Source organism: Zalophus californianus, chromosome 7, assembly GCF_009762305.2.
Source record: "Zalophus californianus isolate mZalCal1 chromosome 7, mZalCal1.pri.v2, whole genome shotgun sequence".
Lineage (NCBI taxonomy): Eukaryota > Metazoa > Chordata > Mammalia > Carnivora > Otariidae > Zalophus > Zalophus californianus.
This window is the reverse complement of record NC_045601.1, coordinates 143,793,174-143,811,342: the sequence shown is the minus strand read 5'-3', so window position 1 is coordinate 143,811,342 and position 18,169 is coordinate 143,793,174. Positions and strand designations below refer to the sequence as shown.

At 44.6% G+C, this 18,169-nt stretch overlaps 1 protein-coding gene across 3 annotated transcripts; it reads right to left on the bottom strand.

The window, feature by feature from the left end:
• Window positions 1-261: 261 nt before the first annotated feature.
• On the bottom strand, window positions 262-17,066 carry TRIM38 (tripartite motif containing 38). 3 transcript variants are annotated; one of them, XM_035728505.1, is made up of 7 exons: window positions 16,595-17,066; window positions 15,086-15,507; window positions 13,518-13,640; window positions 11,674-11,904; window positions 10,653-10,675; window positions 10,444-10,556; window positions 262-3,702 (listed from the first exon to the last, which is right to left on the bottom strand). In XM_035728505.1, the coding sequence occupies exons 2-7, from the start codon at window positions 15,476-15,478 to the stop codon at window positions 3,179-3,181; spliced, it is 1,407 nt and encodes a 468-aa protein (XP_035584398.1). In that variant the 5' UTR covers window positions 15,479-15,507; window positions 16,595-17,066; the 3' UTR covers window positions 262-3,178. The 3 variants fall into 3 exon arrangements, with proteins under 3 accessions (XP_035584398.1, XP_035584397.1, XP_027457964.1); XM_035728504.1 differs by having other exon boundaries at window positions 16,664-17,066; XM_027602163.2 differs by lacking the exon at window positions 16,595-17,066 and having other exon boundaries at window positions 13,518-13,613.
• Window positions 17,067-18,169: the final 1,103 nt, after the last annotated feature.

Below are 18,169 nucleotides of genomic sequence, written 5' to 3'. Positions count from 1 at the left end.
TGACAGCCAGAGCTATAGGAACAGAAGAGGGGATAGAGGAAGTGGGGGAAGAGGAAGGAGAGGGGGCAAGAATATATTAATAGTCTTTTAACCAAACGTTCATATACTGTGACTGCGGCAACCCACCCTGAGGAAAAACAGGAGAGCTGAAGACCTAATTACATACAATGATGTTCATTTGAACGTTACTTATAATTGCAAGAAACAACCCAAATGTATATGTGAGTGATTAGGAGATTGCTACAGTCATTTAAAACCACATATTAAGATAATTTTTAATGCCATGGGGAAGAGTTCCCGCTGAGAAAAACATGCAAGATGTAACATACATATGGGGAAGGTGATTTACCACCATAGTAGGAGTGTTTGTTCCTTAGAACTGGGAGTATAATTTACTATATTTTACAGTATTCCACAATAAATGTCTGTGAATTTAATCATTTGATATCTATATCCATTTCTGTATTTATTTATAGAAAGAGGACAAGAGAGAGGGAGGTGGTGGTGCTTGCTCTAAAAAGTTGAGCTCAGACCTGGAAGTGGGTGCAGGCGGTTACTAGAATGGAACCCCAGAATGCAGGCATGCTGGAACACGGACATGAGGCCGGGAAGGTGGAAAAGGCAGTGGCAGATGCATTCCTGGCTTGATTACCGCTGTGAGCACTTGGGTTCCATTTCACTGGATGTCCTTTGAGGCAACATGTAGAAGTCGTCCCAGAATTGTTCCTCTGCAGGTCATTTGGGTTGGAGACTTTATCCATCCACCCCATTCCCTCTTTGATTGAAGTTTCCCTCCTGGGATGTGAACTGCCCCCCAATTCTTGTCTGCACAGCGGGCGATCGGAATGAGCTCACCCAGCGTCAGGAAAAGCAGCCATGAAAAGGCCGTTCTGAACCTAGAACACAGCATGCTCAAAAGCCCTTGGGCCAAAACAACCTTGGCCCTGTCTGGGACCAAAGAGAAGACCATTATTTGTGGAAGGTCAGAGGTAGGAAAAGTAATTATTAATCCAGAAGGCAAGGCCTGTGAGGCCAGAATTTGCCTTCTAGGCCATGGTGAGGAGGTTGGGTTTTACCCCAGCACAGACTCTGGGTCGGTTGATCATTTTCATGCCTCCAGCTCCCTCAGCTGCTGTCCTCTCCTTCCTGCGGTGCTCGGTCTCCGGTCCTCTGGTGCAGCGCCACAGACCACACATACCTGACCTTGCAAGCAACTGCAGTGGGAGAGGTCGTCTAGAAGGTCTGAGGAAGGGGTACCGGGGGGCCCTCTTCTTTTCTGGCTAAATACATACAGGGTACCGCACACAGCCTCTGCCCACTGGTTCTGGCTAATGCAGTGCAAGTAGGAAGCCGTATGGTAGGTTTTCGGAAGCTACATAAAAATCAGCTGTTAGCTGCAGGCCCTTTGTTCTACTTCTGTGTCCCTTTCTCCATCCTACAGCTTGGAATGTGGTCTTGCCCAGGGAGGAGTGGCCTCCTAATGTTGACCGGGCCTAGAACCGAGTACCCTGCTCAGAGAAAAGTCTATACCCTTAAACACTCAGATTGCTGAACAAGAAAGAATGATGATAAACATTCAACTAAAAAAATTTTTTTTCTTTGATTAACAAAATTAACCTTTGGAAACAATAAGGATAATAAAGATAAAATGAGAAACTGATGGGGTTCAGGCAAGTTAGAGAACAAAAAATAGGTTTTGCTAGTCCTTACCAGGAAGAAATGCTACTATATTAAACAAAGCATTAGCTACTCTAATAAAGGTTTTTAAAAAAGAAAACAGGAAATAAAATGGAAACCTGAAAGAGCATATACAGGAAATAATAGTTTTGAGAGTAATTTGAAGAATTATGTGCAAATACATTTGAAAACTTTGATAAACTGCTTTTTAAAAGAAATTGAATGACCTGACTGACCCAAGAAGGGGAATGAAAATCTAAACAAACTCATACATACAAATGAAATTCAGAAAGTTACAGAATTCCAATTAAATACATGGAAACAAAACATGTAAAGAGTAGATGATTTTATGGCTACTTTTTTTTTTTTTTTTAAAGGAACAGCAACTCACTGTGCCCTGGTAGATTAGATTAAGTTCCATTGACTAGAAGACCCAACATGATAGTGGCTGAAGCAAGTTCATGTCTCTCCCATGTAGACAGTCCAGAAAATGTAGAAAGTCCCGGAAATCCAGAGTCCATTGCTGGTATGGCATCTCCCCAAATTTGCCAGCTCCCTTTTAGCCATACTTCTACCATCCCTAGGATCTCAAGCCCCAGGCATCACACCTGCATCATCTATGTTGTTTGTGGCTTGGCTGACTTCACTATGATCTTGCCATTAGTCAACTCAGCCATGATAATTTAGGTTTGACATGGAATGTTTTCTTCAAAATAGACCCAGGTATAGCTAAAGTCTCTTTGACCATACAAGAATCATAACAAAGTCTGCCAACAATCATGCCAGTGGTAACCATTTGCTGAGATCTTTAGCTATTTCAAGATAGCTGGCTTAGCACAGTCTGGAACATATCAACTTCTTTTCCAGTACTGAGTCCCGCAAGAAAATTTGTTTTTATTCTGAATCTCCTTCCCATTTGAAACATATCACTGTAAGCCAATTTTAGCTCTTCTTTCATACTTTACGTGTTATTGCCCAGGCAGAGCTCACTAGGTCTGGAAGGCATCTGCACTCACTGCATCATCCAGGGCTATGGCTCAGATGAATAATCAAATGTCAGTGGTTAGAAGAGTCACTATGTTGGTTCTCCTGCTCCTTCTTGCAGTTGGCAGAGACAATTGCAGCTTTGCCTCATCCCCCACCCATGAGTTCCTATGGCATCAAACAAACTGGGAGAACTCAGACCTCCTGACCTCTGGGTCACCCTGCAGGTCACCCAAAGACTCTTGGAAATCAAAGCTCTGAATCCACTGAGGGGGGGATCTGGAAGACAATGCATGATCATTGCTATTATCTGGCTTTCCCCAGCTCAGGCTGACCATCTGTGGTATTTTTGCAGTTGTTCTATCCATTCATTCAAAGCAGAATTATTAAGTAGCCACTAAAAGCCCAGCACTGTTCTGAGCACAAGAAGTGAAGAAAACAGACCAAATTTCTGCCCTCACAGGACTGACATATTTTCTATGCTAGTTAAACCAAGAATGAGATTTTACTTCTTTCCTTACTGGTCTGGGGGAGGCAAGAACAAAGGAGAATGTTGATAAACCCGGAAATAGGGCCGGATAGTATCAGAGAAGGAGGCCTCTGGGAAGGTAAAGATGTGGGATCCAGTGGTCATGTTGTAGAAGGATACAACTCCGGTATCACAGTCCAGAAAAATCCCCACAACCAGGGGCTGCTCCCTCAGATAAAGGGAAGTTACGGGAGAGGTAAGTGCTAAGTAGCCTTTCTTTTTGCATAGTCTAATGGCCCAGAACCCAGACTGAGGCTTCTGTGTCAGACCAACGTCCCTCTGAACATTGTCCAGACAGACTCCTAAGTCCCACCCAGTTCCTTCTCCCACATCCACCTCAAAGTAATGTCTTCCTGAAGTGAAGCCTTCACAGCCCAGAATACAGGGTAAGATCCTAAATCTCTTAGAAGAGTTGTCCAGATTATCCTGGAGGCATCCACGAGTCACTTGTCTCCGATCCTCAGACAGAATTAGCTCACGATGAGCTGTATCTGGATCCAGAGTCACACTGACTGAAAAAAAAGTAAGTAAATAAATAGATAAGACACATTTTTTTGTTGCCAAGAGCACAGTTTAATTTAAATAAAACCAGCCTGTGCTCAAACCCAAGCATCGTCTCTTACTAGCTGTGAGAGCTTAGGCAAGTCATTCTCCAAGACTCAGTTTTGTTACATATGAAGTAGAAATTATCATATCCGTCACAAAGAATAGTGGGAGCATTGAATGAGTTAATGTATGCTCAGTACTCAGTAAAATTCCTGGAATATGGTAAGTGCCCAATAAGTGGTAGTAATAATAATATCTTAGTCACTCACAGGAGCCAAGGACTAGAACTAACCAGAGTTGACATAGTTACTATCCTCTCCAAAGCCAATGGGAAGTACTGGAGGAGACCATAGGGCAAAAAGAAGCAGAGTTCAGAGTATTTAGTACCCCAAGTCCCTCCCCACCGCCTATCACTTGGAAGGTCTGTCTTCCCCTGCCTCTGGTCATACTCTCCTACAGTTCCTCCACCTGCTACTGAGGTCCCAGGGAGGTGACGGCTCCCTACCTATTCCCAGCCCTGGCTGCTTCACTGCTCATCTTTGTAGATAACCCCTTTATTAAATGCTATCCAATCGGTTCTTATCATGAGCCTGACTCAAAAAGTTTGGGGTTCAATTTTTATTATCTTAGTGATTCAGGAAAACCCAAGTTAAGAAATTAAAATGCTTATAGGCTGGCAATACCACTTGAAGGAGAAGATATCAAATTGGATTAAAAAAAATTCTACCTCATATTGCTTATAAGTGACACATACAACAAAAAGACATAGAAAGGTTTAGAGTTAAAGGATGGATAATATATAGGTGTTACAGTTATATACTCATATCAAATGATATTAAGGCAAAGTATTACCAAGGACGAAAAGGGTTACCTAATTAAAAAAAATATATAATTCACTAGGAAGAGATCCTAATTCCAAACAAGCATGCATTGATACTATAGTCTCAAAATATACAAAGTAAAAATTACAGAATTACAAGAAGAAAATGACAACTCTACAATCATCATGAGATATTTTAACATTCTTTTTTCCCCATAATTGATAGATCAAGCAGGCAAAAAAGGGAAGATATGGAAGATTTGAACAACCCAACAAGCCCAGTCTAATAAATATATGTAAAGTTCAGCAACTAAGAAATAGACAATACACACTTTTTTGCACTATAGATGGAATATGTACTAATTGAGTAGACTAGTCAGAAAGCAAGTCTGAACAAATTGCAATGAACCTATATTGCATAGATCATGTTCTCTCACCTCGATACAATTAGGTTAGAAACCAATTAAAAAGATCAATAAAAAAAATCTTCTCAATATTAGGAAATGTCAGTGTTTCTAAATCATAATATGATGACATACAGACTTGAGCAATAATAAATGCTACATATAAAAAATTATACAATGAAGCTAAGGTGGAATTTTTGGGAAAATTTATAGCCTTTAAGTGCTTATTTTAGAAAGAGAAAAAAGCTGGAAATTAAGAAGCTAACTATCCAGCTTAAAATAGAAAAAGAACAGAGAATGGAGCTCTTGGGTGGCTCAGTTAGTTGAGTGTCCAACTCTTGGTTTAGGTTCAGGTCACGATCTCAGGGTCATGAGACAGAGCTCCACATGGGTCTCTGAGCTCAGTGGGGAGTCTGCTTGAGATGCTCTCTCTTCCTCTCCCTCTGCCCCTCCCCCTGATCATGTGCTCTCTAAATAAATAAATAAATAATCTTAAAAAGAAAAGAACAGAGAAACCCAAAGAGAATTTTTTTTTTTTAAAAAGGAAACTAAAGTTTAAATACTAAACCAATGAAATGAAAGAAAGTAAGACTGCAATGGAGAGGGAAAAGCCAACAGTAGCTTTCATGAAAAGACTAATACAATAGACATATCCCCCAAAAAATCTATCAACAGAGGAAAAAAAAAGTCAAAATTGGAATGAATATAGAAATTAAAAATTAAGAGAATTTATGATAAACTTTATGTTGCTAATAAAGTTGAAAATATCAACAACATGAATAACTTTCTAGAAAAATAGTTCTTAGTAAAACTCATTCAGTGAATCATGGAACACTACATCAAAAACTAATGATGTACAGTATGGTGACTAACATAACATAATAAAAAAAAAATCTCTCTATATTATATATCAAATGTTTTAGTATATATTATTAGATATATAATATTCTGTTTGTGTGTATAATTGTATGAAAAGACTGGGATGTTTTTATTACCAACTAGACAAAGAGTCAAGGAGTCAAGGTGAGGAGCCAACATACAATGTTGTCATCAACAGAGCTGATAGAGTATTAGTCATAGTAATGGGGAAGGAAGGTGTTTGCAGAGGCATACTTACCAGGAAAACATATGACTCACTTTTATGTGAGGAGGTCTGATGTGTAAGCAGCCTCTCCTGACACACCCAGCAACTGTCCCCATCTTCACTCTATCATAGTCATCATGCTATCAGAGTATAGGTATCAGCTAAACCTTCTTTACTTTTCAAATGTCAGGATTCCTGTTTGCTCAATGGACTATTTGTTTAACTGCTCTATGCAACTAACCTTTATCTAGCAACGTAAGTACAGCATAATAATGATCTTCATGACAAATTAATATTTGGCTATCAAACCTATATTATATATATTGTATATACATCAAAATTTAGCTTCTTCTGAGACTGCAACTATGGTTTAACATTAGAAAATTATCATAATCACCACATTAACAGATTAGAGGAGAGAAACTGCATGATCCTATCAATTAATACAACTAACTCATGGATAAATTCAATGCCCATTGATGATGACGGAGCTCCTTGGAAACAAGAGTCATAGACTTTGAAGGAAAATGTGTCTTGAAACCCTATATATCAAAAGATAGAATGAAAATGTAAAATGCCATACATTACCAGAGATATTAGCTATAATAAACTCCCATGAGTCAATAAGAGAAAGAACCCAATAGAAAAATGCTTAAATCAGAGCAAATCATGGATAAATCACAGAAGACTAAAAGGCTAATGGACTTAACAAGGGGCTCAACCTTGCTAGTAAAATCAAAGAGCACAAATTAAGTCCACAATTAGGTACCATTTCAGATCCATCAGATTGTCAAAAATTATAAATTATAAGCAAAGACTCAGGGAGATGCGGAATGGTGGGAGCTCTTATGTTGTCGGCAGGATATAAACTGATACAATTTCAAGATCTGCGGTATTTAGTCAAATTAAGATGTGCATTCCTTCACGGCAGCATTTTCAATTCAAGGTATAGTCTCAGAGGAAACCATCCACAGAACACAACGACACATGGAAAAGTATTCACAGTAGCATGGTGTGCACCAGCAACAAACAAAACCAACTATACATAAACTTCAATGCCCGCTCCACAAAACAATGGATTCAAAACCACAACGTATTCATTTTTTTGCCACACTGCAGAGTGATTGATTAAGAGAGTGTGTTCTGAGAGATACGGAGTTACCACTTATTGGCTGCCTCTCTGTGTCTTAGTTTCCTCATCTATAAAGTGAAAAATGCTTCCTACAGAGAGGACTGTGGTATGAAACAGGTAACAAACACGTGTGTAGCTTTTCTCATCTGTCATGAAAAGAGTGCTTGGCATATGTAAGTTGCTTTTCTTGGTGCTGGTGAGACTGTATGTTGCCACACGTAATATGCATTAAGATTAACAACAAGCCCAGCAGCCCCAGTGCGAGGTATGTGTCCTGCAGGTATGAAAACACAAGGATGGAAGTTTGCGTGGCCCAGGCAGTTATTTGCAGCAGTGTTGTGATACCCAAGTGCTGGAAGCAGCCTGAAGCTCTAAAGGTAGGGGTATGGTTATGTATAATTATGATGTACTTATGGACTATTAGCTTTAAAAAGCAACGAGTGACATTCTATATATTAAATGTTTGTTAAAAAAAAAACAGAGAAAGACATAGATATTGTTACCTACAGAAGTAGGATTGGAGAGGGGCGGGAGAAACCTTGAATATTTCTTCATATCTATCTATATTGTTTGACTGATTATAATTTATTTGTATTACTTTTTTTTTAAAGATTTTATTTATTTATTTGAGAGAGAGAGAGAATGAGAGATAGAAAGCACGAGAGGGAAGAGGGTCAGAGGGAGAAGCAGACTCCCTGCTGAGCAGGAAGCCCGATGCGGGACTCAATCCCAGGACTCCAGGATCATGACCTGAGCCGAAGGCAGTCGCTTAACCAACTGAGCCACCCAGGCGCCCTATTTGTATTACTTTTGAAAGAAGAAAAGTTTTAATAATATGATAAATATGATAAATGATCTAGTTAAAAGATGAGCCCATTTTAGAAAGAGATGGACTTGCACAATGTTGTAATCCTTCCGTAAAAGCCAAGAATAGACAAATCTGCTCAGTTAAATCTGGATGTGATTTGCATGGAGTCCAATTTTTTCCTTTCCTGAATCTTTATAGGATCAAATACAGAGTTGCTTTGTTTTGTAATTTTTCTTATTGTTGTTTGTTGTTGTTAACTTGAGGGGAAAACAAATACAGGTTCATAATCCTTATCGGAACCCCCTGGGGCCAAATGGGTTTGGATTCAGAATTTTTTGTCATTGTTGTTCTACTTCTGTGAAAAATGCAGTTGGTATTTTGATTAAGGATTGCATTAAATCTGTAAATTGTTTTGGGTAGTGTAAGACATTTTAACAATGTTTGGTCTTCCAATCCAGGAGCCTGGAATATCTTTCCATTTGTTAATATTGTCTTTAATTTCTTTCATCGGTGTTTTATAGTTTTCAGAGTACAGGTTTTTCACCTCCTTGGTTAAGTTTATTCCTAGGTATTTTATTACTTTTGGTGCAATTGTAAATGGGATTGTTTCGCTAATTTCTCTTTCTGCTGCTTATTAGTGTAGAGAAACGCAACAGATTTCTGTATATTGATTTTGTATCCTGCACCTTCACTAAATTTAGTTCTAGTGGTTCTAGTAGTTTTTTGGTGGTGTCTTTGGGGTTTTATATAAGGTATCATGTCATCTACAAATAGTGAAAGTCTTACTTCTTCCTTATCAATTTGCATGCCTTTTATTTATTTCTCTTGTCTGACTGCTGTGGCAAGGACTTCCAGTACTGTGTTGAGTAACAGTGGTGAGAGTGCACATCCTTGTCTTGTTCCTGACCTTAGGGCTAAAGTTCTGTTTTTCACCATTGAGTAGTACGTTAGTGGTGGGTTTTTCATATATGGCCTTTATTATGTTGAGATATGTTCCCTCTAAACCTACTTTGTTGAGGGTTTTTATCATGAATTGATGTTATAATTTGTCAAATGCCTTTTCTGCATCTATTGAAATGATCATATGGTTTTTATCCTTTCTCTTGTTGTTGTGATGTATCACATTGTTGATTTGCCAATATTGAACCACCCTTGCCTCCCAGGAATAAATCCCACTTGATCATGGCAAATGATTTTTTTTTAATGTATTGTTAGATTCTGTTTGGTCTTCCATAGCCCCTGCCTTCTGGTGTTCATGCTCTTATGCAATTCCTTCCAATTGAGTGTGGGCAGGACCTGGGAATTACCTCTGACCAACAGAATATGGCAAAAATGATGAGATGTGGCTCCTAATATTATATTTCATTATATGGGACACTCCATCTTTCTAAAAGACATGCTCTAGAGACACTCTCCTGAGCTCACTTTGAAGACGTAATTGGCCATGTTGAGAAGCCCATGTGTAAGAGGTTGAGGGGTGCCTTCTAGAAGCTGAGGGCAGCCTCCAGCCAACAGCTTACAAAAAGCTAGGGCCCTATGCCCTATAATCATAAAGAAATGAATTCTGCCAACAACCTGAGTGAGCTTAGAAGAGAACTCTTCCCTAGTCTAGTCTCCAGACAAGAACCCAGCCTGGCAAACACCTTAATATGCAGCTTTGTGAGACCCTAAGCAAAGGACCAACTAAGCTGTGCCCAGATTTCTGACCCACAAAACTTATGAGATAATATGTGTGTATTATTTAAAGCTGCTAAATTTGTTTACTGGAAGAGATAATACAGTCACCAAATCATTTTAGGTTAGGTTTGATTTTGTAGCCAAACAAGTTTTAAAAAACTTTCAGTCTTCAGAGCTTTTTAAATTTTGTAATTATAAATAACAGATTGCAGAAATATAGAAAGCACTGATTAAGAGAATCAATGAAGCAGGAAGTTCAGGCTTTGGAATTGGTAAAATTCAGTTTTCATTATGGTTCTAAATATTTACCATCTGTGTTGTCTGGGTCAAGGTCCTGAAACCATTTGAATCAAAGTCCATAATACTCACCGATCTTCCTTATATTGCTCTGAAAGTTGATTAAAATATTAACCACAAACACTATGTCCCAGACACTGCACTAAGCACTTTACACATGTTGACACACTTACTTTTCATGGCAACCCAATGAAATGGGAATTGTTCATATCTTCATTTTTCAGCTGTGGAAACTGAGGAGGTTATTTGCCTGGGGTGACACAGCTAATATATGGGGGATCAGGAATGTGAAGGGTCTGCACAGATAACCAGTATGCTATGTCCTTGTCTAAGCACTAGAGCATGCTAACAAGGGGGGGCAAGACAGCTCCACTGAAAATCACTAAATGACCTCTCCGGCTACGAGCCCGCCCGGGGACAGGTGGTGAACATGGTTTCGACTTGAGGTCCCTTCCATCCATAGCATTTAGGGATTCTTCACATACCTTGATAGCTCCTTAACATTTTCTTCACATCAAAATAAAGCTCAGAAACACTGCACACAGTATCAAGCTCCAAAGAGTGGGCCTCTGGTCTTTCCAACGTCACAGCCCAACTCCTGGAATAAGCAGAGGCCAAGGACTTCTTCGGTGATACATTCCATTCAGCTTTATATACCCACACCCCTTCCCTCGTGCAGTCATATAGGACTTACCTGCGCAAAGTGTCTTTCACATCCTACAGAGAAACAAAGACAAAAAGTAAGTGGAGGCACATGGGGCTCTGTTCTCTATAAATGCGCCTTCCAAAGAAGTTAAGAGAGTGACCCTAGCCTTAGATATTGATGGATACTCAGACGGAACGATTCCCAGCCCAGCGCCCTGGGATAGTCAGCAGGATGTTTCTCAACCTCTGAGTCTGTTGTCTTTCTTGCCGAGATCTGTGGGAAGCTGTGGTGTCTGCAGTCACAGCCTGTGGGACGCTTAGGGAAGAGGCCTAGGAGCTTTGCCCATGCTTCCTCTGCCAAGACTTGCTTTCAGTGACCTAATTCCTTTCAGAGTGAGCCCATATGAAAGACCACCTATCACTAGGTTCCTGAGTGGTGAATTCACACATAGCCTCTTAGAATGGCCCGCTAAGATGGTGGTATCAGGTATACCATGGTGGTGGGGCAGTCATGCTATGGTCTCACACTTACAGTGTAACCTCGAGTCCTGTTAGTGGGAACTAGAATTAATAGCTCCAGGCATGCTTTATCTTAATGGGCTGGATCTTTCATATAGCTGAAAGAAGGCCCCATAAGAGCTGTGGAGGGCTGTACAAGCAAATTAGGGAAAAGACTGTCACTCAGGTTGGCTGCCCTACTTTATTACCCACCAGTCACCTGGTGGAGTATTTCAGGAGGCAGTTTCACAGTCAGGGTTCTGTGCACACGGAAAGAGGCAAGTGGTAGCAAAAGCTACCCCATGATTCCATTTAGCCAAGGACCCCACCATATCCACCAGAAGGGCTACATTTTTCAGATTCACATGAACAGATTTTTGTGATTCACTACAGACTAGTAAAGGCCACGCCATACTGAGGTATATCTAAAAGAAACATTTTTTTAAATTCCCCGTACCAATGTGCCACTTTTGAGTGAGGCAGGCAGGCCTCACCAATCTGCCCATGTTCCCTCACCCTTCTTCTTCTCTTAATAGCTCAAGAGTTCCTTCCCCCCGAGTGCACAACCCCACCTGCAGCAACTTCTGGGCTGAGCCCTGACATTTCTCCTCTAGTTCCAGGATGTGACTCTTGAGTTCTTGGCTCTTCTGTTCCAGAGTGGCCTCATCATCTCTCAGTCTCTTTAGAGTCTGCTCTTTCTCTTTCTCCAGTCTCCACAGATGAGACTTCTCCTCTTCTTGTAGGAATCTCTGAAGATCCTTAAAGTCAGACTGGATTTTTTGTTTCTGAATGTCTGTCTTCTCCTAGAGTCAAGAAAGTATGCTCAGAAGGTAGAAACAAGCCAAATGTCCATTGATGAATGAATTGATAAAATGTCACATATAGATAAAGGAATACTATTAAGACTTCAAAAGGAATGAAAGTCTGACGTATGCTATGATGTGGATAAATCTTGGAGACATTATGCTAAGTGAATTAAGCCAGAAACAGAAGGACAAATATTATATGATTCCACTTATATGGGGTATCTATGCTAGTCAAATTCATAGAGACAGAAAGTAGAATAGTGGTTACCAGAAGTTGAGAGGAGAAAGGAATAGGGAGTTAGTGTTTAATAGGTACAGAGTTCATTTTGGGATGATGAAAAAGTTCTGGAGATTAGTTTCCACTATTAGCTCCCACTAATAGATGTGTGGTGATAGTTGTACAACAATGAGAAAGTACTTAATGCCAATGAACTGTACATTTACAAATGACTAAAATGGTAAATTTTATGTTATGTGTATTTTAACATCACAGAAAAAAGTTTTCTCCGTTACTGAGTCATCAGAGCTGGAAGAAAGTCATAAATTCCCTGCCGCAGAGTCATGCCTAGGAGGCAAGCACTCAGATGTGGGAGAGGACAGTTGTCATGATTCTCTACAGTCACCTGATTTATTTCCTTCTTCTTCAGCCAAGATGCAGGGGGAAGGAGGGGCAGTAGTGCCAGATAATTTAGTTGTGGAACTAAGGCTGAGGTCAAACACTTTCCCAGTTACAGAGAAAAAAAAAAAAAAAACCTGAGTTTTTATTGGGTCATAAGGAGGTATTTCTGAGCCTGAGGAAATTTCTTGAAGCAAAAGCTTGTAATAAACATCACTCAGACTGGACTCTAAGACAACCAGGCTAGTAGGGAAGTAAGAGCGTCCTTGGAGAGTTTAACATCCACAAACAAAGGATCAGGGCAGAGGATGGAAGAGACCCCTGAGAGAAGCAAAATGGTCCACCAGCCTGAGGGATTTGGCTACAAGTTGATGGATTACATAAATATTTCCAAAAGGGAATGCATCTCTGATCATGGGGAGCTAGTCAGCCAGTGGGGATCATCTTAGAGACACTTAGTCTGCAGTTTATGTGTATAGGTTCTTGCAGTACTTACGACCCTCCTTATAAATCAAATACAAGCCTCATGGGCTTGAGCAATATGAATCTCAACGTGGAGTGATTCTGTTTCCTTAATGTTCACAAAGATTGATTTCTGAACCTGTGAGGCTGAAAGCCACAGCCTGCACTGTGGTAAGCGTGCCAAATAATAAAGTTGAGGCCTTCAAACCAGGAAGGTACTTTGAGGGGTTTAAAATTTGAAACCTAGTCAAGGATGGCTCTAACCTAAATAGACATACCAATTCTGCTTCTACTAAGGCATCAGGAATCCTAGCCAATTACTACTGAAAAGTTGAAGGGATTGGAGATAAATTCTCACAGATGTAGACAACTAGGGGCATAAAAACAAACAATGGTTTCTTTTTGGGGTTTCATCTGGTTTCATTTGGTCTGGTTTAGTAAAAATAAATTATCATTGTGTTTTGCCAACCATCCTCTATGCCTACATTCTAGGATGGAAAAGAGCTTGAGATCAATAAACACAAATTCTTACATTCCATTCGCTTATTTGCTTTGTTGTGAACACCTTCAGTTTCATACATTCCTCTTCTAGTTGCCTCAAATTTGTCACAGCGTTCTGAAGCTTTTCCTGAAGGAAAAATTGGGTGAATAAAGTCTACTCAATTAGTAACTCTTCATTAGGCATGTAAGGGGAACCCCAGCCCTCCAAGACTATTAGAATAACACTGAATATACACTGAGTCATTTCTAGTAGTTTGGGAAGCACACTGAGGGCTGTATGTGCAATCACATATTTGATTCCCTTGGCAGCACTGAGCAATCGGTAGGATTTTTAACATCATTTCTGTGCAGCAGAAACTGAGGCTTAGGAAGGGGTTAAATGACTTGCCCAAGGTGCTATAACTGGTTCCCACTAATAGATGGTTCTGACTGGCTGAACCGAGCTGTGATTCCAACTTCATCCGCTACCCCAGGGCCTGAGCCGGGAATAAGGAGCCCCGCACTGGGGACATTTTTCTCAAATCTAGGCAGGAGAGAGAGAGTAAGGTGGCAGGACTGTGCCCTTTCTTCATTCCCTACAGCAATGGCCAGCCTTCCTTTACTGCTTCTGAGTGAGAAACAGGACTTGCCCCAAACCTCTCCCTCCACTTCATCCTCCATGAACAATCATTTTCAAATCCTTTAGCTCCCCTTCCTGAATCTTGCGTGAAACTGCCCCTTTCCCCCTTCTCACAGGAATAAGCTGAATTTTACTCCTTGATACTCCTTTTACTTTCAAGGCCAGAATGCCCTTTTCAATGTCAACCTGATCCTTCAATCTGCAAATAACCCTCCCCCCGCCCCCCCCCCCCCCCCCCCCCCCCAGTGGCCAGTACTACTCTGGGCTAGGATTTCGACTCTGAGTTGATACCACGGTTCTGGGCCAAACCTCCCTTCCCAGGCCATCACCTGGCTTTCCCTGCATCCCCCGCCCTGGCTATGCCCTTGCACATATGGTCTCCTCTGTCTGGAATGCCCCCTCTTTTCTCCATGCCTGTATCTATGGTTAACTGTGACATGTTCTTCAGGAGTCACTTCTGAGAAGACTCCTCAGATACCACTCCCCACCCCTTGGTGTCCCTCCTCATCACCCCAACCAGTTGATTCCAGGCAGTCTCTTTTGCTGATTTGTCTTCCCCACTAGACTACAGGATACCTAAAAGGTGGTATATCTTTGTCTCCTGTGTTTTCAGAGTGTATCATATGGTCTTGCACGTTATGGTTTCTAAAATTATATACATGGTGCAAAGCAATAAAACATGCAGGTCTGGGTTTGAGCACATTGCATTCTGGAGCAGGGAGATGTTCATCATAGCAAGAATGGAGAGGAACAAGAGTGTGACCATCCTGTTGAAGGTCGGGATGGACAGTCGGGACTTGACTCAATGAGGACCCATAATAAACTATTTCTCGTATCATGAAAGACATGACATGAAGGGTGACATGATGACAGACAAGGATTTCAGGATCCTTTTCTCAGGTTATAGGCTAAATAACCTCAGTCCCCAAGGAGCAGCACGGGAGCGGTACTCGCCAAAGCCCTCCAACCCATATGCTCACCTTGTAGTCTTGGCATACGTCCTCGATGAGAGCCGTGTGGTGCCCTTTGTGCTGTGGTGACCGCTCACAGCGCCAGCAGATGAGCTGGCTCTCGTCTTCGCAGAATAGGTGGAGGTGCTCTCCGTGTTCCTCACACGACATCTCATGCTCCATCTCCTTGATGACTTCAATGAGACTTCCCAGCTGCTTGTTGGGCCGGAGGCTGGTCAAATGAAATGGAGCCCGGCAGTGGGGACAGGCGACCATATTTACCGATGTTTCCTGCTTCTCAAGGAAGCTGACGATGCACAGTTTGCAGTAGCTGTGTCCACAGCTGATGCTCATCGGCTCAGACATTAGGGACAGGCAGATGGCACACGTGGCTTCCTCCTTCATCTTGCTGGCTGAGGCCATGGCTTTTCCTGACAGTTCCACTATGGGAGCTAGAGGCGGAGATGAAAATCCAAAGGTATGGGAATACACCTCACCTGAGCCTCCGTGCCCCGCACTGCCCCGGCTGCCACTGAAATGGATTGGGACTGAGATGGCACATAAAGTGAGGCTGCGTTGTGGAAAATGGTGGTGATGATCACATGTGGCCACTTCTATTTAAATTAATTAAAATAAAATAAAATTCTGTTTCTCAACCCCACTAGCCATATTTCAGTTGCTTAATAGCTGCAGTCGCTGGTGGCTCCAGGAGCACCCATATGTAACACTCCCTGGTTGCAGAAAGTCTTCTCAGACCAAGCACTGACAGCGATAGAGAACAAGGAGGGCTTCCTCACCAAAGTTGTAGCAAGAGAGGACTCAGTAAGGGAGCGTGAAACTCTTTCCTACTCTAATAAACATCAAGAATCCTTAGTACCAGAACTGCTTCTTCACGGCGGGCGGCAACCCTGAAGTAATTGGGTGGCCGCTGAAGGATTCCCCTGAGATCATCAAATTCCACTCCACTGGAACCCCACTGCCGGCTCTCTCTGCCCCCACTCCCAGCCCACAGGGAACAAAGGGCAGCAGGTTAATAAAGTCTCAACGGAGCCCCAGCCGGGATGATAACGAAAGTAAATAAGGCAACCAGAAGAACCAATGCGTCTTTGCCATCGTCCTCTCAGACCCGAGAGAAAGATCTGGAAAGAGCTGGGAAAAGAAGGGCTGTCCCCGGGAACAGAGCTCCCGCAGAGTGAGGGAGGGGACCGGCTCTCCTCCAGGCCAGGGCGCGGCTCTCGGGGTAACGGGAGCCCTGGCGGCTCGCAGAAGCCAGGAGCGCGCGGAAGCAGGAGGCAGGCCGCGCCCGGGAGGGGGGCGTCCCCCCGGCGGGGCCTCCTGGCCTCCAGCCGCGAGGGGACCCGACGACCCGTGACAGGGAGGGAGGCCCGACCAGAGGCGCCCACTGCGGCCGGCAGCTGCTTGGGGGACCTCGCCCTGTCCCCCACTCCCCCGCCCCTGCGCCTTGGCGGGCAGGGGCGCGGAGGTGCGAGAAGCAGCTCAGAGAGTGACCTCTCCTTTGCCCCGCTGACAGCGCCAGACCTAAAAACAGGGCTTCGGCTCAAGTTGCGAGATGGGCTACTAGCATCCGATAACGTCTCTCGCAGTCACCTCGCAGTCACCGAGGATTTCCTCTGGAGACCTCTCTTCCCTGGCAGGTGCCTTCTCGGCGGGCGCGCACCGGGCGCTCCCCTCCCGGGCCCGGCGGGGACTCCGCGGGCGGAGGAAGCCCAACAGCAGCCCCGACGGTCGGCAGGGTTCCGGCGGCGAGCGCTCCGCACACAGAAGCCCCTCACACACTCCCCCGCGCACACGCGTGCGTCTCGGCCCTCCGCCACACACCCGTGCCCACCACCCTCGCCCACCGCCAACCGCCACACGCTTGCCGCCGCCTCCCGAGGCCCCGCCGAGCGGGTCGCCGGCCTCAAACTCAGAAGCGAAACTGCTGTGAGAGGCGGGCCTCGAGGGCCCGGAAGGAGGTCTGAGGAGGCGCCCGTCAGGTCCCGGGGAGGAGGCGCGCGTCAGGTCCCGGGGCGGAGGCGCGCGTCAGGTCCCGGGGCGGAGGCGCCCGTCAGGTCCCGCGGAGGAGGCGCGCGTCAGGTCCCGGGGCAGAGGCGCCCGTCAGGTCCCGGGGCGGAGGCGCGCGTCAGGTCCCGCGGAGGAGGCGCGCGTCAGGTCCCGGGGCGGAGGCGCCCGTCAGGTCCCGGGGAGGAGGCGCGCGTCAGGTCCCGGGGCGGAGGCGCGCGTCAGGTCCCGGGGCGGAGGCGCCCGTCAGGTCCCGGGGCGGAGGCGCGCGTCAGGTCCCGGGGCGGAGGCGCGCGTCAGGTCCCGCGGAGGAGGCGCGCGTCAGGTCCCGGGGCGGAGGCGCGCGTCAGGTCCCGCGGAGGAGGCGCGCGTCAGGTCCCGGGGCGGAGGCGCGCGTCAGGTCCCGGGGCGGAGGCGCCGGTCCGGTCGCGGGGAGGGGGCGCCCGCCAGGCCCTGGGGAGGAGTCGCCAGCTTTGCGCTCAGCACCTCTGAGGGAAGGGAAGAGGGCGGATGAAATACCCTTCTTTGACAGCAATAAAGAGATGGGACAAATGAATAACCCCGTCAACCATTTGTGACCTTAGCACAGAGGATCTCAAATCAGAAAACCCGCAGAGATTCAAGATTTTTCTACTTTTGCCACTAACCCCTTTGGGATCCGTAGCCTTCGGTGCTGATGTTTGTGTTGTGCTGTTTTGGGTCGCGTGCACTTCTCTTCCTGCTGAAGGGCGTGGGGAGAAGGTGGCAGGAGCAGGGTTGTGGGTGTCCCCAAGTCTGCCCACGCCAGCCCCACTTCCCTGCCCCCCGCTGTGTCTCCTTTCCGCCCTCGGCGGCCCTCGGAGGATTCAAATTCGTCACTTCTCCACGGCCAGAGGCAGCGGCCCAGGACTGCAGAGCGGAGCCCGCGATGGCCCAGCCGAGAGTGGCCTCAGCTGGGGCCGTCACGGCGCCTGCACAATGGAGGACAGGCTATGGGGCTGTCCTCGCCCAGCCAAGGTCCTGCCGGCCCCAAACTGTGGGACACGTTCCTCTCTTCCCTTCCCAGACAGGGGTCTCTCTTACGCGCTGTGCTCTCTGGGCCGCCCACAGAGA